The following is a 26,601-nucleotide window of genomic DNA, read 5'->3' on the forward strand; positions in this document are numbered from 1 at the left end:
CGAATTTGTGCTAGTCATCGAGATATATAACTATTATGGTTTTGTTTCATAGTTTATGCCGGTTAATTAAGTGGTTGAAAACATGTTAAATTCAACTCACTATTGTGACCTGTTGGACAGAATCTGAATTAAACTGAGGAAAAGGATTATTTGATGTCATAGTTGAAAAAAAGGATGTTTTTTGAAGTTGAATTCTGTTGTGTTTAGACAGTGGTAGTTTTTCAAATGTCAATATTTCTTGTTCCCATTTTTATCATCCCATCCCATGTATTTTCCATGGGGATAGTTCTCTTCTTCCAATTTAATATCCAATATGAATAATTTTTTATCAGCCTGCGAAGACAAAAAATTCAACAAAGCACTACGATAAATGATTACACATGATATACTGTCGCCAAAGATACTCATTCAATCTAAGTAGGCGTTTGGGTATGTGATTTTATCGCTATAAGAATGTAGATAAATCAAAAGTGGATTGTTATGAATAGGTGAATACTGATACATAACATAACCACTTAGGAAGCTCTTACTAGGGTACGAGACCTACATTCTGCTGTTGATTTTGCATCCTTAATTTGGAAAAAAAGAAAAACAAGAAAGGGGAATAAGAGAAATCATAAAGATAAAAAGAGGGATAACGAAACCCCACTAATGATGCCACTTCTAAAGCCATCAGTAGCTCTTGGTGCAGTTCTTTGAGCAAGATCCAACACAGTCATCCATCTTTTCACCATCTAAAGTCACAAGAAAAAAAAATCAATTCAGAGAAGAAAAAAAAGTAGGCAATAATAAACGGAGCATTAATATACAGAGACGGAGCTAGAGAAAAAGCTATAGGGATATGTGTTAAGATATTCGCTTAATACGAATAACTCGTCCATAAATTTAAAATTCTGGCTCCACCTCTGACGACATATAGAGAACAACAATTCATATAATCAGTCTAAACTAATATAAGTCATAGAGAGGAGGAACTAAAAATACTTACTTGGTTGATGTTTTTTGCTGAGAGTGGAGCAAGCAGACAAGGCACAACCTAACTTACAGAACTTAAGATTGCTACTGTCTATTTTGTTATGGACATTATTGGTAGAAACAGAACCAGAATCAGAATCTGAATTGAAAATGCACTGTTTTAAGCATTTAGTAGTGCATTTGCATACTGTCTCAGAAGGATCAATCATGCAGAAAATGAAACATCTAGTGTAACAGTCAGTGAAGGCAGCACCTGACTGCCCAACAAAAATTCCCATAAACATTAAGGCCATAACAAGTGCCCTTAACTTCATTGACTCCATATTCTATGTTTCAACTATAAAGTTTTAGCCTATGGAGAACTTGAAAAAGGCTTATGGAAGTACTCAACAAGTAGTGGCCACATATATATAATGAGCAATGAGACAAAATAATAACATATTCCCTTTACTGTTGATTTAAAAAAGAGTGTATCTTTATAAGTTTGCGGCTTAAATAATTTTTACACTATCAGGTCATCTAAGAGATACAAGTAACTGTCTATATATAGAAACTGAGATTAGGCACTCGACGCTCAGGCCAACTGAAAAAAGGTTGAGGTCTTGTGTCTTAGATCACAAGTTCAAGCTTTGCACTCAGCGAAGAAAGTCCAACATTTAAGTGGAGAAAGATAGAGGGGTGGATTCATCATTTCGAATTGCGAAAGTTATATTTCACCCAAATAATTGTCTCTAGACGAATTTTTCGATCATAAACGGAAAAAAGTGAGATTGATAATTTGAAAATTAATGTATCTTACCTACTATAAATATATTGAAAAGGTGAGAATTTTTGCATATCGAAGTATAGCATAAATTAAGTTGCACTAGTGATAGTGTAACTAATTTTTATATTATCAAAGATAAATAGCATAAATTCAATAAAATTTGATGTGAATTGAAAATTACATGTGATTATTCTTTTGTCTTTGGCTATGGTCCCTTGATAAAATTTAGAATACGGTGTCAAATAAGGACAAACAACAAGAAAAAGTACTTGCTTAAACTTAATACAATATTTCTTCTTCTTAATACAGGGGAAAATGTATTAAATGTTAATTTTCAGATTTAAGAATAGCCTAACAGCTAAGCTAAAATAAGTATATCCTCCTTATATAAATAAATTAGTACTAATTATTACACAAAACCATCATTTGCTCAACCATAATGGTGTACAGCAAAATTGTGAGAGAGACAGAGAAGACTTTAATTAAAAAAGAAATAAGTGTAATTATTGCTCATGATAATGAGATTAATGTTAGTCTTTTAAGTGTTGGGAGCATTACTGCACAATTAAGCACTAAAAATGTATTTATATCAAAGTTTTAATTTTATTCACTGACTAATTATATTAAATATTTTTATGCTTTTTGATAATTTTTACGTAGTCAAAATTCTCTGTAATAATATATATTTTTTAAAATTAAGCTAAACGAGCTCCGAAATAAAAGAATGATTTTAAAAAAGTGTTTTGGGCGTGCAAGTGTGCTTGCCCAATTAAAGAATGTAGTGGAGAATGTATATAATAGGTTTAATGAATTTATGAGTGCCAATTTATTAGTGCTATTGTTTGGTGAGTTTTGTGTAGAGCCATCATCTTATTTAGTGCTCAGATACGTGTTCTCCAATTCACTATTAGTCCTATAAAAATATGTGATTACTTTATGTTCCAAACGATTTTGAGCAAGAAGGTATATCTAGTCGAAATAGACATAGGTAGGTAGATAGCGAATATTAAAATGTGTCAGATAATATTTAAAAAGAATTCAGAATAATCTCGTAATGCCTACTTAATAGGGGATTACAATAATCAAGTTGAAACACTTAATTATAAAAAATACAAGTCTTCATGAAGTCATAAGAGTACAAGGTCAAGAAAATTGGTAACGTGATGAAATAAGAAATCGACAATCAAAACCTTAATAAATAGTGACCATTGACTCATGATTATAACAATCCTAATTAAAACAATGGAACTCTTTATTAGGTAAGTTTTGATCCAAATAGCAGACATAACAATCTGACATTGTTTCAAAGAGAGACTCACTAAAATAGATTCATCGATTCAGAGCCGAAGAATGACGATGACGGACCGAAGAGAAACTCTATTTACTATTTCTTCATAAATTAGAAAATACGTTTTCATAAATACACAAGTTTTACTTCTCTCACAATTGAGTAGAATTAAGTGGGACAATATATATAAATATATAGAGTAATTTCCCTAGATAGTCACCCATTTTTGGAAAATTACTTAAGAATATCACTTATGTTTGTTTTAGGATTACAATATCATCCAACTTTGCCTATTTTCCTTAAAATATACTTGACACAAAAAAATACATTATTTCTCTCCTACTAGGGTGTCATGTCACATTTTTTAATTTATTATTATTAAATTAAAATATATGAAGAGTCAAAATAGAGTTTCTCTTCAGTTCGTCATCGTCATTCTGTTTGGCTCTAGATTTGATCAATTAGTTGATGAAAAAATTGAACTAAATTTATTTTTCATATCTGTTATATTAATTTCTTCATATTAACCGCAAAGTTTAATTTTAATTCTCAAATTTTTTTCAATAATAATTTTCAGACTAAAAAAGTATTACATGTCTAACTAACATTTTCGCACTTCTTTAGCCATAACCACCACCCGACACCCACCCTGTTGTTTTTGCCCAACAATATCAACCATTAACGTCACCCTCCATTATTAACTATTATTACCATATCTAGCCATCATCATCACCACCAATATCAATCACTACAATCAACCATATTCACAATACGCCACCATTCACAACCATCAACCTACATTATCATAACAATCATCAATTACAATCGACAATAACCAGTAGAATATCTCCAACCACCAGATTCATTCTACTCCACCATTAACAATCATTATATCCCACCATATCTATCCGTCATCACCATTACTACCTGCTACTACCAGTATCCACAATACCTCTCTAGTCACATAAATGACGTTCGATTATAAATATTGGTCACTTTTGTTTTCTTTAAGTGAGAAACTAAGTTTTTTTTTTACTTGAACCCAAACCCTTGATGCAACTTTGAATAACCTTAACCCTTGGGCTATCTTACTTTAATATGTAAAGATTGTTCAACAATTATTGTATATATCTAAAAATAGTGATATTTAACATATATATTCGTAAAAGATTTACGACGAAGGTTTCATTTGACCACCCATGCTAAGGTGTAGCTCCGCACCATCCTGTTGTTTTTGCCTAATATCTACCATTCTCATCACCACCATTATAAATTATTATTACCATCTCTAGCTATAATCACCACCACCGTGTTATTTTTGCCTACAATATCAACCATTATAGTCATCCATCATTATTAACTGTTATCACCATCTTTAGTCATAACCATCAACACCAGTGTTAATAATCACAATCAATCATTATCATAATACACCACTATCCGCAACCACCGACTAACAGTATTATAACAATCATCAATTACAACCGACAGTCACCACTGAAACATCTCCAACCACCAGATTTATTCGACTCCACTATAAACAATAATTATTTTCTCACCACATCTATCAGTCATTATCTTTACCACCTGCTACTACTCAGTACCCACAATACCTTCCTAGTCACATAAATGATTCTTTTTTCGCAATATGTAAATCATACTACTTAAAATACGATAACACTCAATTACACCTATTAATTTATACTATAAATTTCGATCTCCATATCTTCTTATCTAAATTTATATATTTCATGTGCAATTCTTCTTCAATCTACCTCTTCTTAACTCCTCATATAACCAACCTCTTATACCTTTTCAGTGTCGCATCGTCATTTAAATAATAATGGCACTAAATAAAATGTAGAAGCCCAATGGCCAAATGATCATTGACCACCGACCTAGAAGAGACCAGCAAATCTACGGCCCCGGATCCGAGTCCGAATCCGTATGTATATACAGAGTTCTTTTTTTGTTATATATAGTATAATATAAAAATGCTGACGACACACACCGATTTGAGAAAAAGACGTTTAAAAATGTCCACAAATTAATCGCCTGGGGTTGGTGATAGAACAACTAATTCACCATCTAAAATTCTAGGGTTTTCAATTCCCCTTACCAAAATTCAGATCAAATCTCAAAAACCTCTACTGGTTGATAAATTATCGATTTTTTTTTGTTAATTGCTTGAAAAAGTTTCGTTCTGTTCTGTTTTTTCGTGTGAATTATAGCGAGATTTTGGTTTGCGTGATGGCGAGTGCTGGGGAAGCAGAGTATGAGAGTGATCCGGAGGAAGCAAAGTTGTCCTTGAAGATGAGGAGAAGAGAAGCGAGTGATGATGAGGAGGAAGAAAGGGAAGTGGAGAAGAGAGAGAAGTCTGTTCGGATGATTGAATCCGATGGTGAATCGGAAGGACAGGGGGCTGCTGCTGATTATGATGAAGAGGAGGAAGAAGAGGAATACGATGATGAAGAGTATGTGGAGGACGAGGAAATCTATGAGGGGGATGAGTACCAGGAAGTAGGTGGAACTAGTGGCGGAGGTCACGAGGAAAGTGTTAAGAAGGTTGAAGCAGTAGCGGAGGAAGTTGTGGGAGAAGGAACAGGGTCGGGTCAAGGGATTGATGATGACAATGAGAATAATGTGCAGGGGGAGGAGGGCAAGAAAGAGAATGAACCTTTTGCGGTGCCCACTGCTGGAGCATTCTACATGCACGATGACAGGTTTCGAGACAATGCTGGTGGGCGACACAGGTACTGGACATACTTTATGCTCACAGATGGTGCATTGGTATCTGACTTTATTTGTTTTGCACCCTACATGTGTATAGTTAATAGTTATGTATTTCAGCAGATATTTTTGATAATCAGCAGGTGTTTTAAGAATTTAAAGCTATATGGACCATGGACTCCTAACTAGGTTAAACTCTTAAAAAAATTATCTAAGGATAAACTTACCATGATAGTTGAGTCAGCTACTAAAAAGAAACTTACCATGATAGTAGAGTTAGCTACTAAAACGTACTGTAGATATCTGCATTTATTTATGAAATAAAAGAGGGATGTGTGATTCTTTTCTGGCCTTGCACAATTCTAATCCTGATCTCTAGTCCATCTGCGCCATTAATTTGCAAAATCGAACTCACTCACATTGATGTCACCGATAACTTCCTCGATATGTCGATCGTTCCAATGATCGAAATTTCTATAAACCACTCTTTATTGCATTCCATGACCAATTTCCATATAAAAATATAGGGCAGCACTCTTTAGTATAAAAATATGGATTATCAGAACCATCTTCTGTCCCTGACACATCTTGGTTTTATTCCCACACGTTCAGAGAATTCTTTCTACCATATGAACATCCCTCCCTAGAATAGTATTTTCCTCAACCAAGCTATCATGCTTCCGTGATGCTGCTTTTTAGGTCGAAACTTGTGATAATTTGCCTGACCCTTAACAGATATTTTTTCTTGTTTTTGTTTTATCGGAACTTCTCGATTTGAAGTTTGAACCCTTAGATGTTGGTGTGTGCATTGGTCCATTTGGTCCAATCTTATGTATTATCGGTTTTTGGTTTGTGAACATGCCAAATCGATAATCAAACCAACAAGATATTCATTATTTGGTTCTTAGCAGATCGATTTTTTGGTTTAACCGACAAGAAGATGCTCATATAATCATATATACACGCAATGTTCATAAAATAGAAATAGTAGCTAGATAGAAGTGCAACACTAGTTTCTACATTGATAGACAAAATTGTTTGAATTCCTTATAAACTCATGCAATAAATTGCAGAAACAACATTCATTTTCTGTATTTGTCACATTCAAATCTAAAATTGAAAAGATAGAAGTTAATACTAGTCTGTGTTTCTACATTGATAGACAAAATTGTTTGTATTCCTTTTAAACTCATGCAATAAATTGCAGAAACAACATTCATTGTCTGTATTTGTCACATTCAAATCTAAATTGAATAGATAGAAGTGAATACTAGTCCGTGCCGTGAAGACGGAAGGTGGTACAATAGAGATATAGATAGGCTAGTTTGTGTTGCCTAGGCCAAAAGTAGTACTAAAATTTAGGGAATAGGGTTGAGAAAATGTTTAAATCACGCTGGTATGCCATGAACAATCATATATCAGTTCAATCTGTATCTTTTTCACTCCTCTCATGTTGAAGATTTTGATTAAACATTAAGAGTATGTCAGAATTGTCATTTTTTTTAATCTCTTCCCAAGTGTATTGATATTGAGTACAGGTCTGATAATCTGCCGAACAACATAAATTGCATCTAAGTCGCTTGTACAGAACCACTTTAAGTTACCATTCTTAAAAGAAAAAGTTGCTTGTACATACCACTTTACGGATGATGAGCATATTTTGATATTGTTGTATAATTGTCTTTTAAGGCGAACTTTTGGTGGAAGGAAGTTATGGGAATCCAGAGATGAGAGGAAATGGGGACATGACAAGTTTGAAGAGTTGACTGTGGAGGAGAGGCATTACGATGAGGTGAATGCTTTTAGCTACGTGTTTCTTTGTTTTTGCTCATCTGTTATCCTAGTCTTTTGCATGATTTGTTTTGCTAATCAATATTATTTATCAAAATCCTTAGGGTAGGAGGGGATCTAGGGGTCGTTATCGAGGTAGAGGCAGAGGGCGAGGGCCTGGGCCTGAGCGTGGAACTGTGCGAGGACGAAGAGCGAAAGCATATGTCAACGACAGCTATCCGAGCAACAACATCCAGAAGATTCAGGATAATGCTCCAAAAGGTATGAGAGGTCGGGGTCCAAGAAGGTATCGACCCACATTTAAGGACAATATCGATGCACCCCCTCCACCAAACAAACAGTGAGTATCGATTCAATTAACTTTTTCCTTTTCCTCATCAGTAATAATTACTCTTGATGTTCATTGAGTCGTATTTTTCAGATCTGGTTCGTCAGTTGAGAAACGTTCATATCATAGCACAGCCAAAGCATCTGCTCCTGTATCAAATGTAGAGAATGATGCAGCGACAGCTGCAAAGCAAGGTTTTGTGTCAAGCTTGAATTCTGCTTCTCCTCCGTTTTACCCCTCTAGTTCCTCCACTAAAGAGATCAATGTGACTCACAAGAAGGAACTGCAAACTGGGACAAGTAGCCGCAGTGTTCATCCTTCTGTTTTAGGAGATAATTCTGCTGCGTCACAATCAAATTCAGTGTTACGAGGGAAGAATGGCAGTGATTCTGTTAGTATTGACAAACTTCATATATCTGATCCTATTACTGCTGTAGCTTCAAAGGTTTCACCCGGCTTGCAGTTGGCTCCTGGTTCCTCGACAATAAGTCCTACTCAGTCACAACCATTGAGAGGCCAAGGAAGAGGATTTAATGCAATGCCAAATGTGAATTACCAATCTCCTGTGATAAACAACCAATTCAACAGAGCTCCTCAGCCGACAAATCTCAATTCGACTCAGAGGAATCCTGTTTTAGGTCGAGGCCAACCTACTTTCCAAGCTACTGGTCAACAGTTTGCTCAGCGATCTGGTACTAGATCTCAAGGTTCATCTCCACCCAAAGCTGGACAATCTATCTCTGAAACTGGGGAGTTTGAGTCTTCTTCAGATTCAAGTAAATCAAAGAGTGCTATGGTTGCAAAAGGAAAAGGCACTCTTCAGAGCACTGGAAGGGGATCAGTTCTCTATGGCGGAGCTCAGGTTATGGGTGCACCTGGAAGCATGGGTGGTGGTGATCAGAACTTTCCTACAACACCAGCCTTTTTGCCAGGTAGACCTTTTATAATTGGCTACCTCATCGTAAAAAAAATCTTTATAAAATCAACATGCCCCTTAGGATGGTTCAGATAGGATGTTGTTCGGTACGCTTTCACTCAATTTGTTTTTAGTGGCCTGGATTTTTTTTCTAGAAATTATGCTATAATTTTATGAGATGCGATACCTATGAAGAATGTTCATCTGTGTGATTAGTAGATTATGGTAATCATATTGGTGCATCTTCCTAATGGAAAATCATCATTGTACCTGCAGTTCCCCAGTGACACTTTGTATTTCTTTCTTCTGAAATTTGCAGTCATGCAATTTGGCGGCCAGCACCGCGGTGGCATTCCTGCTGTTGGCATGGCTTTTCCTGTATATGTTGGTCAGCCACAACTTGGTTTGGGGAATTCTGAGATGACATGGTAAGGTTCTTATGGCAATGTGGCAACCTCATAAAAATAGTGTAATTTTCATGTGCTGTATGGGTTATTGCTTAGGCATTCCTGATCATATACCCAGTTGTGAATGTCTATGGGTGGAGCCATACGTTCTTTCTGAATTGTTTTTATATATGTATGATCCATCTTAAAAATCAGCTAACAAAATCATATCATAAATATTGATATACTGGTTTGTGTATATTGGGTGATTTTTAAATGATTTTGCTTTTCAATTGCCAGGTTGCCAGTTTTAGCTGGAGCTGCTGGAGCATTAGGTGCAACATACTGTTCGCCATATATTGCTATGGATGGTGCCTATCATGCTCGTCCATCTGGGCAAATATCTTCTCTCACTGCTGCTCCAAGGTCTCACCTCCATTTCAGTATATTCGAGTTTCATTAGTATCATCTTTGTGCTGGCATGTTGGTGTCATACTTGATCTACTAACTTCTTTCATTAATTTCCATTTACTCCCGCATTTTGCTTAGTAGAGATGTTACCATCTTTTATTCTGTGAGCACTTACTCATGTTGTGTGAACTCATGAGTGTCTAGAAAAGCGTGACCCATATTTTTCTCTTATGAAAAAGCTTGACCAGTTTATATAACTCGAGAAAACAAATACAGCCTGTACAATTGTTGCCAAAAGTTGACAGATCCATTTTGTTGTTTCGGCTGTTGATGGATATTTATTGAAATTTTAATCTGAGGAGCACTCTTGGAGGAGGAGAGAGTTCTGCTTGTGCAGTGTCTTTATGTGCTTGAGAGTTACTGGTTGTGATTTTGCCATTTTTCTCGCTTCGAAACATAACAAATGTTATTACATATAGTGAGAAAATGATTTCTTGATTCTGTAAATATTGCTATATGTAGCAGGCATTTTTTAAATTTTTTTTGTAATTAATCGAAAAGAAACTTAACAATCACTTCTCTTTGCAGCAAAGAGAATAGTGCCAGTAAGCCAAATAATGAAAGCAATCCCCAACAGCGACTAGGTGAGTATATGCATCTTCTAATTTTGTATAATTTGCTGTGCTGTTGCAAAACTGTTGTTCTATATGACTCATCTTTTATGCCCCATTCCATCTTTCAGAGCTCTCAAATGATGACTTAGGCCAGCGCCAGAAGAATCCTCGGAGGTAAGCTTATTCTGAAATGGGATGTGCTATTTCCAGCCCTTCCCATTTTTGCTTAAGTTCATGTATTTGTTGGTTTGCAAGTGTTGAATTCATTTGTTCCTTGCAGATATACGGAGATGAAGTTTGATCAGTGAGCTAGTTTGTAGGTTGGAGCTGTTTGAATAAGCAGATTAAGGTCAACTTTGTTGAAACCTTTTTTTTTCCATCAATTTACTGTTAAAATTTTCCATCAGTGGTTTGAGTGTCACAAATTTCTTATTAAAACTTGTGGTGCTGCAGGCCCTCTCCTAGACCCTATGTTCTCCAAGTGTTGCTCTGGAGTATCTAGGGTTCTCATGTGTTGTGATGTATTTTAGGTAATGATGATTTTTCTCAGGACTTGTAATATCGTATTTTCTCGTCTTTTGTTTCTTGTGAAATGATTCAGCATTTTGGAATTTCCACCAAGTGTAATCTTTCTGCATATTTTGTTACTGTGGGAATTGCCCCCCCCCCCCCCCTAAAATATGAAGGGAACAGAAAAGAAAAATGTAAAAGGAAAAGCACTATTAGTGGTTTATCAAGTGGCAATTTGAACTTGGAAGGAATTTGTGTAATGGCTCCTTGATCTGTAGCTCTAAAGTGTCTTTGTATTTGGGACATCTATTATACTATTTATTCATACATCTTTTCCTTTTCATTTTTTGTGGACCTATGTTCATTGTATTCTCCCGTCCTTCTGTACTTCTTATCCCCAGGTTTACATGACAAACGCCTGCTCATGCTGCTTCACTTTCGGGGATACACTGCAGCTTGACGGGTGGCAGTTATTTGTTTAAATATATGGTACCATTACAGTACCCTTGTCATCATGCTTAGTGTATGTTTCTTCTAAATTCAGTAATAAGTTTCTTACTTCCTTTGTTATATCTCAGGTTCTTGTGGCTTGGGGTTTTTGTAACTGAAGGAAGTAAAAGATGTTGATAGAGTTTCTTCAAATGGTGATGGAAAATAATGGTAACAGTCCGGAAGCAGTTGCATCTGTTCTCTTATTATGTGAAGTTTTTTCTCTTCTGAGTAGATGGCTCTAGTGTCTTTTAAATATTATGTTAACAAGAGAGCGTGTCTTGCTCAGACATTGAATAATAAATTTTGTTTTAAAGAGACTTTGGTTTGTCCAGACTTTTCATCTCTCTGCCATTTCACTGGCACCAATCAAGCATTATGTGTTGCATGGCTTTCAGTTTTATGTTTTTATAAGTGCTTGTCATGACATATGACCTGATCGTTTGTTGTATAATAATTGTGGCCTTATTGTGGAAAACTGAGACTACTGGGTAAATTGTGTAACGGCATGAGTGAGCATTACGCAATACGCATCTTCTGCTACTTGTTTATTACTTACTATATTTTCCTGCAATAAATGACATTGATGATGGATGAGTCAGTTGTTTATTTTCAAAGTGGAAACAGATTCTCTCTTGGCTGTTCATACAGCACACCCACCTTAAATTATCACAATTCACAAAGCTCGAGCATTTAAATAATGCCACTCACTTGAAAGTTAAATCAGTCAATTAGTTAGGTAGATGCATAATTCTTATTTATTACAAATTTTTTCCTAATAAATTCCTCAGCCTCTTATCAAATATTAGGAATGAAAAATTACGTTTAATTATGCGACAAATTATGCTGGGATAAGTATTCTAATACATGAAAACTGAATTGTAATGTAAGATCTAAAATCATCTAATGATGCTAGAATTTAAGTGCGCGATAAATCTGTGATTAAATTCACATCTTATTATTATTCATAATATACTTTACCCGATAAATTTGTGATTCACATTTTATTATTATTCATAATATAATATATAGACTTACTTATGAGCTAGGACTTATGCAAGTATATTTATAACATCTTTTCATAACAATGCCAAATTCCTATGTGAAAATTATTTCTTTCAAATCTCAATGCCACTCACATGACGTCACCATACATAGGCTGAGAAGCGTTGTTTTTCAACTTGTGTCTTAAAAAAAAAAAAGCGAAAATCACTCCAATACATAATATGTATCCAATATATTGTATAATGTATCTAAGTTAATTTTTAATGTAACTGAGCTACATATTATGTATTCGAGCTATATATTTTATATGCAGTTTATGTTATAATGTATGTGAGATACTCGTTAATGTATTCGAGCTACATATTATGTATTCAGTTTATGTTATAATGTGTTCGAGATATTATTTAATGTATTCGAACTATATAATATATATTTGATTTGTGTCACTTTTTAAGAGATTAGTATGATTACAATCTAAAAACGAATAAATTACAATTTCTTATTAAAACTATGTGGTTCCTAAAATTTATAATTAAAAAAAATGGCGATCAGTTCTTTTTTACATCCCTCCAACTGTTCATTTGAAAGATAAAGCGTCGGTGACACGTAATTTAGTACATTAATTAAAATTAAAATTAAAAAATGAAAAACGGAACCAAGACAAAAAACCCGAAAAGGAAAAAAAAAAATAGAAAATCTTTCAATTCAGTGTTCTTCAGACATTGGTCTCTCTTTCTTTCTGGGGTCTTTATTGTGGGGGCATAAGCTCCCCTGTTTTCATCATTTTTTAACTGAAGTTGCTTTCTTCTACTACCCATTTTACACTTTCTCCATTTTTTCATTTTCTTGAATGCTTATTTTCTGTAAGAAAGAAATCAACTTTAATAAGAGTGAGTAATCATTTGGACTAATTCTTGTTTAATCAAGAAGATCCAAAACCCCATCAATATCTCTGTCAATTCAAGTTGAGATCTTGGAAGGGAATTTTCTCTGGAATCATCAGTTTCTTTAATCTTGTAAGTGTTTTTTTTTTCTTTTTTAGTAAGTTTATAATCTTCTTATCTAATTTGGGGTTGTGGGTAGTTGACAGATTGTTGATGTATTAAGCTTTAATTTTGTAAACTTGTACTATGTTTGTTCTTGGAACTGGAGAAGGGTTTTGGGTTCAAGAAAGTTGGAAAAGAAGTATTTTTCGCTGTACTAAATCCAAGAAAGTGATTAGTGTATTCTTAAAAACTAATTAAAAAAAAAAAGAATCTGAGATTTGTTCCTTGTTTAGGTATGATATTTGAAGAAGCTAGCAAGTCAACGGTGTTGTTTCATTAAATTGGCTCAGTAGCTAGCAATGTTGAATAAACATTTGTAGCATACATGTCCAACTAATGGAGGAATTGAATGTAGTAAGACTATCACCCTTGAGGCTGAATGGTCCCGTCCCTGCGAAGTCAACATTGTCAGGAAGATCAACTCCTAGAGGAGGATCTCCTTCCTTCAGGAGATTGAATTCTGGACGAACACCGCGAAGAGATGGTAAAATAAGTGCTTTTGGTTCTCAGTGGTTTAGAAGTAACCGCATTGTACTTTGGTTGCTTCTGATTACTCTTTGGGCCTATGGAGGATTTTATGTCCAGTCAAGATGGGCTCATGGAGACAATAAGGAAGGTATTTTTGGAGGATCTGGAGGTGATGTTGCCAATGGAACTTCTCAACCAGAGGAAAAAAATCAACGAATTCTAGTTGCGAATGAGGAGTCTTTAGCAGTCAAGCCTCCAAGTAATAAAACACAGGGCAATTCAATGGACCTGGATGTGGTCTTGGCTAAACAGGGAAACACTGTGGTATCCGACAAGGTTTCATCTCCTAAGAAGAAGAGCAAGAAATCTACGCGTGCTTCTCGTAGGAAGACTCGTGGTAAGAAGAAGGTGGTGGCAGAAGTAAAAACTGACGATATTGAAGTTCAAGAAGAGGAAATACCCAAGCGAAATACTACGTATGGCCTGCTAGTTGGTCCATTTGGGTCAATAGAGGACAAAATTTTGGAGTGGAGTCCTGAAAAGCGGTCAGGAACCTGTGATAGAAAAAGTCAGTTTGCACGTCTTGTTTGGTCTAGGAAGTTTGTGCTGATACTCCATGAACTCTCTATGACTGGAGCTCCACTTGCCATGTTGGAATTGGCTACGGAGCTTTTGAGCTGTGGGGCCACAGTTTATGTAGTACCTCTCAGCAAAAGAGGGGGTTTAATGTCAGAACTATCTAGAAGAAAGATCAAAGTGCTAGAAGACAAATCAGACCTCAGTTTCAAAACAGCCATGAAAGCAGATCTTATTATTGCAGGTTCTGCAGTGTGTGCATCATGGATAGGTGAGCACTTCCGACATTTGCTATGTATGATCACTGCATCCATCTTCTATAGAGTTTTAATGTGGCAAGTTGTGCTTTTAATGAGATCTTCATTCTTAACTGATAGCATAGCTGCAACACATCATGTTCAACTGATAGGTCTCCTATAATTCAGTTTATATCACACTGAACCAAAAAATGTGTTATGCTCTTAGCTATAATCTAAAATTTTGGATTCTCATTATTTCAATAAAGGAGCCGATTTTTGCCAGTTCTCAGTGCAACCTTTTGTGTAAACTTTATTGCAACTCTTGAGTGAGATTTGAATTTTCCTAGAATGATGTACTATTAATCAGTTCTTTTGCTCCATGAAAAAATCTTTCTTTTGGCTGTGCTAGGATTATAGTCTTTGATTTTCTTGATTTTAGCCTTAATAAATTCTATGAATTTGCTTCTGTTCTTTTCTTCTCCTTGTGTGCCTTGGCTAACTTCGGACGATTGATATTTCTCTTTCAGAACAATATGCAGCACGTACTGTGCTAGGTTCAACTCAAATTACTTGGTGGATCATGGAAAACCGGCGGGAATACTTCGATCGGGCTAAACTTGCTTTCAACCGAGTGAAAAAACTTATCTTTCTTTCTGAATCACAGTCTAAGCGCTGGTTAGCTTGGTGTGAGGAAGAACATATAAAGCTCAAAACTCAGCCTGCACTGGTTCCACTTTCTATTAGTGATGAACTGGCTTTTGTAGCAGGCATCCCGTGCTCACTGAGCACTCCACTATTCAGTCCTGAGAAGATGCTGGAAAAGAGGCAGCTCCTAAGAGATTTTGTGAGGAAAGAAATGGGGCTGACAGACAATGATATGCTTGTCATGTCCTTGAGTAGTATAAATCCTGGAAAGGGTCAGTTTCTGCTTCTTGAAACAACACGCTTGCTGATTGAGGGAGCTCCTCCTCTAAATGGATCTGCTGTTAAAAGACGAGAATATCAGAAAAGGACATTGCTTTATAACTGGAAACAATTTGGTGAATGGAAAAAAGAATCCTCCACCTTGTCAAATAACCAAGAAACTGAAGCATTGCAGGTACCCCAGCTTTTCATTAAGGGGGTTAACTATACAGCTGGAATTGAAAATGATAGAGGAACTCGAAAGCTTTTCTCCTTGCCTGAAGGAAAGCAGGGAGAAAAGCTTAAGGTTCTTATTGGCTCAGTCGGATCCAAGAGCAATAAGGTGCCTTATGTTAAAGCACTTCTCAATTTTCTAAATCAGCATTCTAACTTGGCAAACACAGTACTATGGACTCCATCAACCACTCGTGTCGCTGCACTTTATGCTGCTGCAGACGCTTATGTAATGAATTCTCAGGTTAGCCCTTACAACTATATCTAATTCGATTATTGTTCAGTTCAGCAAATGTACAGTGTCAATGTTTCTGGGAGATATTAATACTATTATATAAGAGTCTATGGGGGAGTTAAAGTAAAATTAGAACAGAGTTAAAAGAGACTGTAGGTCAAGTATAATAGACAAATATGAGAGAGTAGATGTTTCCTGTGATATGTGCAAATCTAAATTATTTTTCACGATTGGTGATATTTCAGATTGAAACGTGAAAGTATCGTAAGTTTGTGTCACCTCTTGTAAGATTTCTCAATAAATGTAAATATTACCCAGCAATGTGAAATTGTTTTCAGTAATAAGTACCAAGTCAATACATTTTCGCAACTAGCAAGTACAAATTATGGGTCTCCCAATGAATTGAGAACCTTTGTTAGTTGGCTTTCTTGTATCCATTGATTAATTAATTCGACTTGGATTTATATGAGGAACTATACCAAAATCACGAGTACAGAGATTTTTTGTTATTCTGGTTTTCAGTGGTTCTCTAGAGGGTAGGAGATAGAATGAAATTGGTTCTTCATAAGCTTCAAATTAGAAGTGCGAGGAAAAAGTTGAACCTTGAGCATGAAGTTTGTTTGACTTTGGTCTTTTGGTTGGGAAGAAAGGGAAAGCAGTCCGTCAGCAACTACTTAATGCTTAATCCTATTAGTTAGCTCAGTTTTTTAGGGAGCATGGGGCATATATTAGTCTGGTGGTAGAAGTAAGGATTCTAAAGTTTTTTGCTGTTGAATGAGACCATACTGTGCACAATGACAGATAATGTATGAAAAAGGAGTACTAGAAAGTAGTACATCTCATTGAAACATATTTCCTGGAATGGTTACAATGATCATATGGATACGTCTCGGACTACTATTGGTTTCCTTCAAGTAGTTACTACTTATTTATCTCGAGTAATGGCTGTTTACTTTTTGCAGGGACTTGGAGAAACATTTGGGAGAGTGACAATTGAAGCAATGGCATTTGGTCTTCCTGTAAGATTCTCAATTCCGTCCTGCCAATAGTATAATGTGCATGTACTTTTTGTATGAGATAGAAAGTCGTTGTTTCTTTTAAATACACTTGCCGAGCTACAGAGTGTATGATCATGGAGCAGTAATCTGCGACATATTAGTTGAATCTTGTGATAATATACACTGGCTCTGAACACAATGCAAAGTTTCTTGTTGGCCAAATAAAGTGGATTTAACATATAATTTTTTTACAGGTGCTGGGAACAGATGCTGGAGGCACAAAGGAGATCGTTGAACATAACGTAACAGGTCTTCTTCATTCTTTGGGACGTCCAGGCACTCAAGTCCTTGCCGAAAATCTCCAGTATTTGCTGAACAATCCCTCGGAAAGGCAACGATTGGGAAGCAATGGAAGAAAGAAAGTAAAGGATATGTACCTAAAGAAGCACATGTACAAGAGATTCGGAGAAGTACTATACGACTGCATGAGAATAAAATAAGATCGAATGCAGACCATTTTTTCTGTTAAAAACATTTTTCCTGTATTGCTGTAAGTTGTTCCTCTTCTTCCCTTAGAAAACACAGATCAAGAATCAGTCTTTTGTACAGTACGAAAGATAGTTGTTTTTATTAATAGAGATTCTTCTTCTTTCTTTTTTTACTGTTGTACCAGCCCAGCTACCTGTTCCCATCTGATGTCTAGTACTGCATTGGATTCGCGTTACATAGGGCGAACAACTCCGATTTTTTCATATAGCATGTATGTTTTATCATCACAACAGAACTAATTAAAATTTTCTGATTTATAACTAACTGTACAATCAAAACAAACTCCTTTTACATCTCCAGGCAGCAGCCGGATTGAACGTGGCCGGAAAAGTACACCGGAGTATCCATTTTGGTCCATCTATAACTCTTTAAATCAAGAACATACGTATTGTGGGGTTCATTAAATCCCATAGAACCAGTCATCAGAATTTTACCCCTCCATGCTGTCACAAAAGCTACGCTCCGGAGCTCCACCGGAATTGCCGCCACAGCTTGCCACGTAGACTTATCGAGTGCCAGCACATCACCGTCCCGGCACAAGTACAATTTGCCGTCCCCACCCTCAACGCAGGTTCTTGGACACGTGGCAGATTCAAAGAAATGTCCGTTGACTTGGTCCCACTGCCACGTGGAAGGATCGAATGACTCAGCGCTCGTACCGAACTGGCCTTGCATGCTCGTGTCATATCCACCGATGACGTGGAATTTACCTTCAAAAAAGGAGCATTTACATTCATCTCTCTCACTTGTCATGTCTGGCACTGGGGCCCACATATCCCTTGCCACGTCATACGCCATCGCCGATTTGAGTGCGTTTTTCTCCTCGTCGTGACCTCCGGCGACGTACACCGTCCGTTCAGAATCCGACGCACAACCGAAAAATGATCTCCGGCACCCAGGCATGTCGGCTCCACGTCGCCACGTGGCGGATACAAAGCTAAAAACAAAAACGGCGTTCGAAGGTTCCCAAGTAAGAGGGTTCCACCCGCCCATCACCACCAGATTCAATCCAACTCCGACGAGCTGACAAAACATTGGCAGCCCATCGGAAATTCCAGGAACCGGTGGTAATTCGGCCCAATAACCCGATTCCGGTTCGTAAAGCGTAAGCTTGTAAACCGAAAAAGCAGAGTACTTAAATGACCCGAGTTTTAATCTCGGGTCAATTCGGGCTTGCGCCATTAAAATCACCTGACGGGTTGAACCAGTAGCTTTTCTTCGTCTCCAAAACTCGGGAAGCTCAATCTGAAGCTTCCAGTTTCTACTGACGGAAGTAAGTGATGAGAAATTATTATAAGGAACTCGAATTAGACATTCGAGTCCGATATCATAAGGAAGAGTGGGAATAAGCTCCATGAGAAAAAAAGGGATAACTTAATGGATTTTTATATGTGTAGAAGAAGAAGAGAGAGAAATAAAGGAATCTTGAATTAATGGAGGGGACCTTATGGGCATACTTTTTAGCTGGAAGTTAAAGGTTAGGAAGATAATTGGCATAAGGAGAAACTAAGTTTCTAGAAGGAAAATTGATGTTTCAGTGACTATAAAAGTGGGTGTTCTATTGACACTCGTACAACCCATTTTTAGTTCTTCTAGAAGACAATAAAAAGAGATTTAAGATGCTCCGCTTTTTACTCGAATTTGAAATCTTTAATTAAAAATTAAAAAGTATTTATCATACTTTTAACAGTTTAAGATTATTGAATTTAGAGAGGATAAATATTGTGTATTTATAATTTTTTTGTTGGTATATAACTTTTCATGAAAATAAATACCTATGTGATCATGTATGAAATTTTGAATGAATCAATTTAGAAGATTGGGAGTTGGATTGGATCGGTCATATGATGTTTATTAATTAGGTTGGAGTTTTCTTGAGTTTTAAAAAACATTTTAAATTAGAATAGAAATGTCCTAATCAATTTTCATCAAAAAATTATCAAAGTAACTTTTTTATGAATATTAGTGAAAGTTAAAAGTAATTTTTTTACGTATGAAAAACTAGTTTAAGTTAAACTTCTTTTCAATGAAAATAAACATTGAATAAAAAGTTATTTTTACTAAGTGATTTTTTACTAATTCAAGTTAAACTTCTTTTCAATGTAACAGATTATTTTTTATTGAGATATAACTTTTTATTTTTTACAGAAATTAATTTGAATTAACTCCTTTTCAACGAAATGAACGCATAAAAAATTATTTTCACCGTAAATAAAGAGAACATGTACCTTATAATTTTTATATATTCTTGCAACACCACGAATGTGACATATTCGTGTAGCACGTTGATAATATCCATTAGAGGTGCCCTAGAAATATATATTATTGTAGAAGGTGAAAGTGACATTATTATTACTCTAATTATTTTATGACTTGTTAATAACGTCTACAAAATACAATTAAAGATTTGAAATTCATGATTTTTGATTTTTGATGTTATTAAATGTGTATTATAATATACATACTACTCCATATAGTAAGTTAAAAAGAAGTGGTAACTAAACACACTTTATGTACATCACTTTTTTATTTCTTCTAGAAGGAAAAGGACTAGAAACAGACCACGAGATATCCCATCACATAATGTTTCATATTGGGCCTAAATCGAAATAGTAGATTTTAAAAAATCTTCAACATAAATAAAAGCCAACCAAACAGTTTGAGAAAGAAAATATGACTTATTTTAAATGTTTTTAAATTAAATAATTTTTAAAAAAATTTAAGGTGTTTGAATAAAGTTAAAAAGTATTTATAAGAATTTATTTTAAAGTTGAAATAATAAAATCAGTCTAAACAGACTCTAAGTGTATTGGTATAATATACTACAAATATAATATATTACAGTTGAAAATAAAATATCAAAAATAAATAAGCAAATTTTTAAGTTGAGGAGCAGATATCTCTTTCTCATTTGGGAGATTCAAGCACATTGCGTCATAAATTACGCCGATCTAATAGTATCACTCTTGACTTGTCACTTCCAAGATACAACAATTCAACAACATTGTACAACTCAAGAAACTATGAATTAGTTGAAGAATCCAAAGCTCTACAAAAAGAACAATTTCCTTCAAAATATAATTACTTTTTTTTATATATAATGAATATAATTGAAAACTTAAAATATTTTTGAAGTCTCAATTCTCTCTTTCACAACACTAATCTGAATATAAATTCAATTAAGAAAAAAATTGCATTGTGGTATGAAGATTTAACTTTTGAGTGAAATATCAAAAAAATCACTCAAGTCAACAGGGGTGGAGCTATTAAAAGCCAAATGCTTATATATGGGAAATATCTGAAAAGTATTTCAATTTTGATTAAAATTGTTGTTATAATACCAAATTTTATAGAGAATTTTTTTATCTCTTATACTATTTAATAGTATATTTTAACGGTATGTATGTTTTCACGTGGACACATTAGCATTAATAATGATACAATATTTATGATATTCACGTGGACACATATATACCTTTATCGAAGTTCGATATTGTTACAATAATTTTGATCGAAATTCTATCATATTTCAAACATTTTTTTCTATATAACATATGTTAAACCCTCCACCCTCCCTTGAGCTTCTTTATGTGTTTACTTTTTATATGTTTACTTCTTCATGTTAAAAAAATTATAACTCTATCACCATAAATAAACGGCAAAAATGATGACATTCATTTTACACGCCAAACGAATGTCAAAAAATAGTAAATGATCATGTTATATAGTGTGTAAGTCACTAAATTTGATGGTAACAGATAGTGCACTCAAGTAATTCCTCTTATTTTTTCCAAAAAGAAAAATGTGCTTTCTATTTTTCTTATTGTATAGTAGTAGCAAAGACAAATAGTGCACTCAAGTAATTAACCTTATTTAAAAATGTGCTTTTTTTGTCATATTTACTGTGCCGTGCTTGTATACAAACCTCAAATTATTTGAATTCACGTCCCATAAGTTAATTTAAAATAAAAGTATTTTTTATTAAAATATTTTCTATACTGAATATTTAAACGCAAAATTTGTATTAAAATTAAAGAAATTTTATCGAAGATGATTAAAAATTCGAAACAAAGAAGAAAAGACAGAAACACACATCAAGGATATGGGCATTTGACATTATATGGATAATAATCTTTAGAAAACCATCGTCACGTAAAAGATTTGTAGAAATACTTCATCTACAGCAATTCGTTAAATGTGCGGACAAAAGCTTATTCTTTATTTATATCTCGAACTTGACTCAATCCAAAAAATTAGCTTATCAAAAGAAGATTGTTCAAAATTAAGATCAATAATCTTTAACTCCGTCAATATGAATATTTTTAATATAAAAAATTCAACTTCAAAAAGATAAATTAGAATGAGTCTGGAATTGATTTTCAAAGTAAATATTATTTTATATTTGATACACTTTTGAATTAAAAAAATTTAATCTAGATAAAAATAATTAAAATTTAAGCTCGTATATAGTCTGAATAGTTTATATTTAAACAGAACTACTAATTTATCATGGGCAAAGTACATAAATCACATATTTTTAAGGTAAAATTACCATTTATTCCTTATAAGTTTAAAATTCCCCAAATCCCTCAAATGATACAACAATAGAAGCGCTGATACATTAATTTGATGCACGAGATACATTAATTGTTAAGTAAGATATATTACATTTTATACATGATACACTAATATAATGTATATTTTATACATGATACATTAATTTGATACACGAGATACATTAATTTGATACGTGAGATACATTAGTTTGATGCGCTGATACATTAATCTAATGTGTAAAAATAAGGGATTTCGGGAATTTACAAAACTAATAGGGGATAATGATAATAATAGAACTTAAAGGTAGGATTTCTGTCATTTATCCATTTATCAACACTATAAACATATTTTTATTCCCCAAACTTTCTAAATAAAAATTCTAGATCGATCACTGCCTACTCGAACACAAAATATTAGAAAAAACATGGGCTAATAATTTGAGATAATTAATCTATTCGCCGACGTACATTAACTAATGTTTGTAATTCATACAAAATTGACAAATTATAGACAGAAACAAGGACCGATGTTTATGGAATAGAAATTAAAAAATATTAATATATTGTTTCTTCATTTTTATTTTTATTTTTATTTTTTTGGCTTATTACAATTTTTAAGTATATAAATTATTAATATCGGTTGTTTACAATTAGGCAAATGAAAATGACTATATAGGACTCATCATCGATATATACAAGGGGTAAATTAAACATGGCATTAGCTTCTAGAAGGCAAAAAAGTTAACTATGATTGTGGGTATTTTTTATTTAATACTCACTGATTTGATTTGACTAATTTAAATTTATTTATTATGTTAAAGTCATTAAAAAATCACGTATCATAAATATCTCCACAGTCATAACTAAATTCATAAACTTTTAGTTAGAAGATTGATAAATTCAACAACATTTATTACTTACCTAATATAGATCGACAAATTATACAAAAATGTGAAATAAGCAAATAAACGTCTAAAAGTATGAGATTTATTTGTTTTTAATATTTAAAATCCTAGTTTTGTCAATGTTTTAACTCCTGCATTAAATAGATAGTTGTGCATATGTATATTGTGTAATTTGTGAGTATATTTGTATAAAGTCAACTCTCTACACGTAATTATATATTTATATATATTTCTTTTAGAATAATTGAACTAAAAAGAGTTGAATATTTTTATTTACTTGACGCATCATGGATCCTCTTTTTCTTTTATCTATATAAAAAACATTTTCATTTTCAAGTTTAGTACTAATAAAATTTCATCATTTCATTGTACAATAATATGCTAATAAGATATTAATTAAAGATAGTATGAAATCAGCTGAACATATTTAATTAATTAATAATTAATAGAAAGCAGACAAGTTCTAGAAGATTTGTTAGATGATAAATTTTGTTGTAATCACTGATTAAATAAATACAAGTAATTTATAAGTCACGAGGTTGACAATGACCACAAATATTGTCAATCAAATGACAATATGTAGGCCCAAGGATTACAAACACTTGATCAAATTACATTTTAAAAAAATATCACCTTATTATAATTAGAAATAACTTAAATTTTAAAATTCAAAATCAAACAAAAAAAGACAATAATCTTTTGACACTACTATCTAAATTATTTTACATAAAACTAATAACCAATATTGACAAACTTTATACACTTCATCTGCTTAGCTTTGGGTTGATCTTTTTTCTTGCTTCCAAATAATATTTTGTAACAAACTTAATGTTTTACTTTAATCTCAATATGAAATTAATTTCAGAAGTGGCTAAATTTAAAAAACGCAACAATATATGCCTTAAAATAGTCAAGGAAAACGTAACTTGGTGCCAAAAATCCAAAAATAAACAACAAACTCTGGGCAGCTGACATACGTAATGTAACAGAAAACATAACTAGTAGATAAAAGAAGAATCAACTATGTACAAAATCACCACTCTTAATTTGTTTTTCCTTATGATATTCGAAATTCACATTATTCTGAGTCGGACTAATTCAAATAACAAGTTCATACTAGAAATTTATATATCTAAATAACAAAGTGATTGAACATGTCCACGGTATTCATTTGGAGTATTCAATATTCTCCATGTCTTCTCTTTACTCTCACTGTTCACATCAACAAGTTCATAACTATTCTGAATTTCACCTAATATTGAATTTCCCACGGCTAACAACTTCCCTTGCCACGCTGTAACATACGCCCCGTTGGATAATCCACGTGGCAGCCGAGCGATGTGTTTCCACGTGGCGTCAATCTTTACGACCACGTCACCGTCTCGGCACATGTAGAGTCTCCCGTCGCCGCCTTCCACGCAGGTCTGGGGACACGTGGCGGCACCGAGGAAGTCCTCCTCCAGGCGCCACTCCCTTGACGTGGCGGAGTTGAACACCTCAGCGCTGCGCTGGAATAGACCTTGTGCAGGCGTAGGATAGCCTCCGATGACGTGGAATTCACCGCGGTAAAATGCGCACTTGCACTCGTCACGCTCCATGGCCATTTCCGGCAGAGTAACCCACACGTCTTCCGCCACGTCATACAACAGAGCCGATCTCAGCGCGTTCTTCTCGTCGTTATGTCCGCCGGCGACAACCACAAATCTCTCCGAATCCGACGCACATCCAAAAAACAGCCTCTGTCCTCCCGGCATATCCGCCCCACGACGCCACGAACCGGATACGAAATTGTAGATGAAAACAGAGTCCATAACCCTCCAATTAACCGGGTCACACCCGCCTATCACCATTACATCCGACCCGACTCCTACAACCCGGCAAAACATGGGCAATCCATCAATCAACTCCGGAATCGGCGGCAAATCGTACCAAAATCCCCTTTCCGGATCATAAAGGGTGAGTCTATAGTACTGAGTAGATGAAAGGCTGGTAATGCCATAAGGGTCTCGAATAGTAGTAACCATGGCTTGGGATAATACGAGAACGGGTCGGGTAAGACCCGATTCTTTCCGGCGTTGTCGAAAGAGGGGATGCTTGATTTCGTTTTTCCAGTTTTTGCATACAGAAGCAGCTTTAGAGAATTGATGGAGAGGAAGACGAATGAGACATTCAAGAGCAATATCATTAGGAAGACCCGGAAGAAGATCCATGAAGAAAAAGATAGAAGAAATTAACAAATTGGGCTACTGTGTGTGTATATATATATATATAGAGAGAGAAAGAAGAAGATTGGAGAAGACAAATATTCTGATCTCATGCATAAATAAATAGTTCATTGACGATTCAGAATCGTGACAAACTATAGGTTTTCGGTGCTCTTGTGGGTCCACCAATAAGCCCCATTTATTTCGTGGAGATAAAGAGGTGATTTTCGAATAATTTATTTTGCTCAAATACAACAAATCAGGCATATATGTATAGCAAATTTAAGTATAAAGAAGAAGGAAATAGTCAAAAAAATACAAGTAACGTTCTATTTGTATTTGTCATGTTAATTTGTCTAATTTTTAATGTTAAAATAGATTACATTAAATTCAATTTTTTAAACAAAAGAATTAGATAATTAAAAACTATACGAAAAGTTTTATACATATCAATACGATGAAAAAATATATTGTAAAATCTTAACCTAAGTTTTTTATAATTTGACTTTAAAAATGAAAAGTATGATGATTAATAGTGGATCGAGAGAGTATATTTTTGGATCAAAATTTTTTCATTATAATTGATTCAAAATTTGAAGAAATTAAATTCTCTCCATCCCAATTTTCCTATATAGTTTGTGTATATATATATTTTTTAATATAGATTCTTAAAGCAAATCACAAAATATTTCAAATTTCATTACTCTAAATTGATCCAAATATTCTTACTGAATCTGATGTTATTTATTGTAAAATTAAACAAAAAAATTATAATCTTAATATAGTTATAAATACGATTGCCGACATGAATTTTAGTTCTACTTCAACAAAGAAAAACATGAGTAACATAAGATTTTATAGAGTAATGCAATGATAAGAATAATTAACTAATATATGAAATAAGTTTATATCTATTTTCAAGACTAATTAACTATTAGGATTATAATAGAAAAAATATTATAATTTATATACCAATTTTATAAAATAATAAATATAATGAACCAACTATTTATAATAAAAATGACATATAAAAAACGACAATGATAATAAATAAAAGAATGGACCATAAATAAAAATTTAAAGTTGGGTTTTGGAGTTGGGGGATGGGAGGATTGTTGGTCCAGTAGGCACGCCAAAAAAACAGGAAACAATGTCGTCGCAATATCCAAGATAAAGATATTAACGAGGTTAAAATTTATTTTTATTGGACTTCAAATAAAATTATAGAAAAATAATATAATTGTATAGATATATAATAAGTAAAATTACAATATTGTGTTTAAATATAAAATGTGACCTTGCTTATTATTATTAGTGATCTATTAATTTGTTCACATCTTCAAATTAATATTGCTTGCAAAAATTTTAGCATATCCCACTAAATATATTAGATGTAGGGCAACATGTTAAGTAAAGTAAATAATTTGTGATTTTAAAATCGAAGACTATGATAGTAACGTCTTTAAAATCAAGTTTATC

At 33.9% G+C, this 26,601-nt stretch overlaps 5 protein-coding genes across 5 annotated transcripts; 2 read left to right on the forward strand and 3 right to left on the reverse strand.

Moving 5' to 3' along the window:
- Positions 1 to 386: 386 nt before the first annotated feature.
- LOC107013822 (thionin-like protein 2) lies at positions 387 to 1,472 on the reverse strand. Its single transcript, XM_015213696.2, has 2 exons — positions 989 to 1,472; positions 387 to 734 (listed from the first exon to the last, which is right to left on the reverse strand). Exons 1-2 carry the CDS (start codon positions 1,296 to 1,298, stop codon positions 673 to 675), a joined length of 372 nt encoding a protein of 123 aa, XP_015069182.1. The 5' UTR covers positions 1,299 to 1,472; the 3' UTR covers positions 387 to 672.
- Positions 1,473 to 5,029: 3,557 nt separating this feature from the next.
- On the forward strand, positions 5,030 to 11,682 carry LOC107015163 (protein MLN51 homolog). The gene is made up of 12 exons (XM_015215346.2): positions 5,030 to 5,782; positions 7,449 to 7,551; positions 7,655 to 7,890; positions 7,972 to 8,810; positions 9,114 to 9,222; positions 9,481 to 9,606; positions 10,180 to 10,235; positions 10,334 to 10,379; positions 10,486 to 10,554; positions 10,659 to 10,735; positions 11,117 to 11,204; positions 11,294 to 11,682. The coding sequence occupies exons 1-9, from the start codon at positions 5,280 to 5,282 to the stop codon at positions 10,511 to 10,513; spliced, it is 2,046 nt and encodes a 681-aa protein (XP_015070832.1). The 5' UTR covers positions 5,030 to 5,279; the 3' UTR covers positions 10,514 to 10,554; positions 10,659 to 10,735; positions 11,117 to 11,204; positions 11,294 to 11,682.
- A 1,211-nt stretch (positions 11,683 to 12,893) lies between these two features.
- LOC107014906 lies at positions 12,894 to 17,565 on the forward strand. The gene is made up of 5 exons (XM_015215026.2): positions 12,894 to 13,225; positions 13,489 to 14,570; positions 15,066 to 15,919; positions 16,873 to 16,929; positions 17,163 to 17,565. Exons 2-5 carry the CDS (start codon positions 13,592 to 13,594, stop codon positions 17,406 to 17,408), a joined length of 2,136 nt encoding a protein of 711 aa, XP_015070512.1. The 5' UTR covers positions 12,894 to 13,225; positions 13,489 to 13,591; the 3' UTR covers positions 17,409 to 17,565.
- Positions 17,566 to 17,634: 69 nt separating this feature from the next.
- Positions 17,635 to 18,905, reverse strand: LOC107014907 (F-box/kelch-repeat protein At1g80440). Its single transcript, XM_015215027.2, has one exon. The coding sequence runs from the start codon at positions 18,811 to 18,813 to the stop codon at positions 17,746 to 17,748; it is 1,068 nt and encodes a 355-aa protein (XP_015070513.1). The 5' UTR covers positions 18,814 to 18,905; the 3' UTR covers positions 17,635 to 17,745.
- A 4,996-nt stretch (positions 18,906 to 23,901) lies between these two features.
- LOC107013780 (F-box/kelch-repeat protein At1g80440-like) lies at positions 23,902 to 25,331 on the reverse strand. The gene has a single exon (XM_015213657.2). It carries the CDS (start codon positions 25,126 to 25,128, stop codon positions 24,043 to 24,045), a length of 1,086 nt encoding a protein of 361 aa, XP_015069143.1. The 5' UTR covers positions 25,129 to 25,331; the 3' UTR covers positions 23,902 to 24,042.
- Between the last annotated feature and the right edge of the window lie 1,270 nt (positions 25,332 to 26,601).

This window comes from Solanum pennellii, chromosome 3 (genome assembly GCF_001406875.1).
Source record: "Solanum pennellii chromosome 3, SPENNV200".
Lineage (NCBI taxonomy): Eukaryota > Viridiplantae > Streptophyta > Magnoliopsida > Solanales > Solanaceae > Solanum > Solanum pennellii.

Coding starts and splice junctions, on each gene's coding strand:
- LOC107014907 (XM_015215027.2), bottom strand. CDS start 18,813: ATGGAGCTTATTCCCACTCTTCCTTATGATATCGGACTCGAATGTCTA.
- LOC107013822 (XM_015213696.2), bottom strand. CDS start 1,298: ATGGAGTCAATGAAGTTAAGGGCACTTGTTATGGCCTTAATGTTTATG. Junction 735..988: donor CAGCAAAAAACATCAACCAA/GTAAGTATTTTT, acceptor TTGTGACTTTAG/ATGGTGAAAAGATGGATGAC.
- LOC107015163 (XM_015215346.2), top strand. CDS start 5,280: ATGGCGAGTGCTGGGGAAGCAGAGTATGAGAGTGATCCGGAGGAAGCA. Junction 9,223..9,480: donor GGGAATTCTGAGATGACATG/GTAAGGTTCTTA, acceptor TTCAATTGCCAG/GTTGCCAGTTTTAGCTGGAG. Junction 10,380..10,485: donor CGCCAGAAGAATCCTCGGAG/GTAAGCTTATTC, acceptor TGTTCCTTGCAG/ATATACGGAGATGAAGTTTG.
- LOC107014906 (XM_015215026.2), top strand. CDS start 13,592: ATGGAGGAATTGAATGTAGTAAGACTATCACCCTTGAGGCTGAATGGT. Junction 15,920..16,872: donor CTTATGTAATGAATTCTCAG/GTTAGCCCTTAC, acceptor TACTTTTTGCAG/GGACTTGGAGAAACATTTGG. Junction 16,930..17,162: donor CAATGGCATTTGGTCTTCCT/GTAAGATTCTCA, acceptor ATTTTTTTACAG/GTGCTGGGAACAGATGCTGG.
- LOC107013780 (XM_015213657.2), bottom strand. CDS start 25,128: ATGGATCTTCTTCCGGGTCTTCCTAATGATATTGCTCTTGAATGTCTC.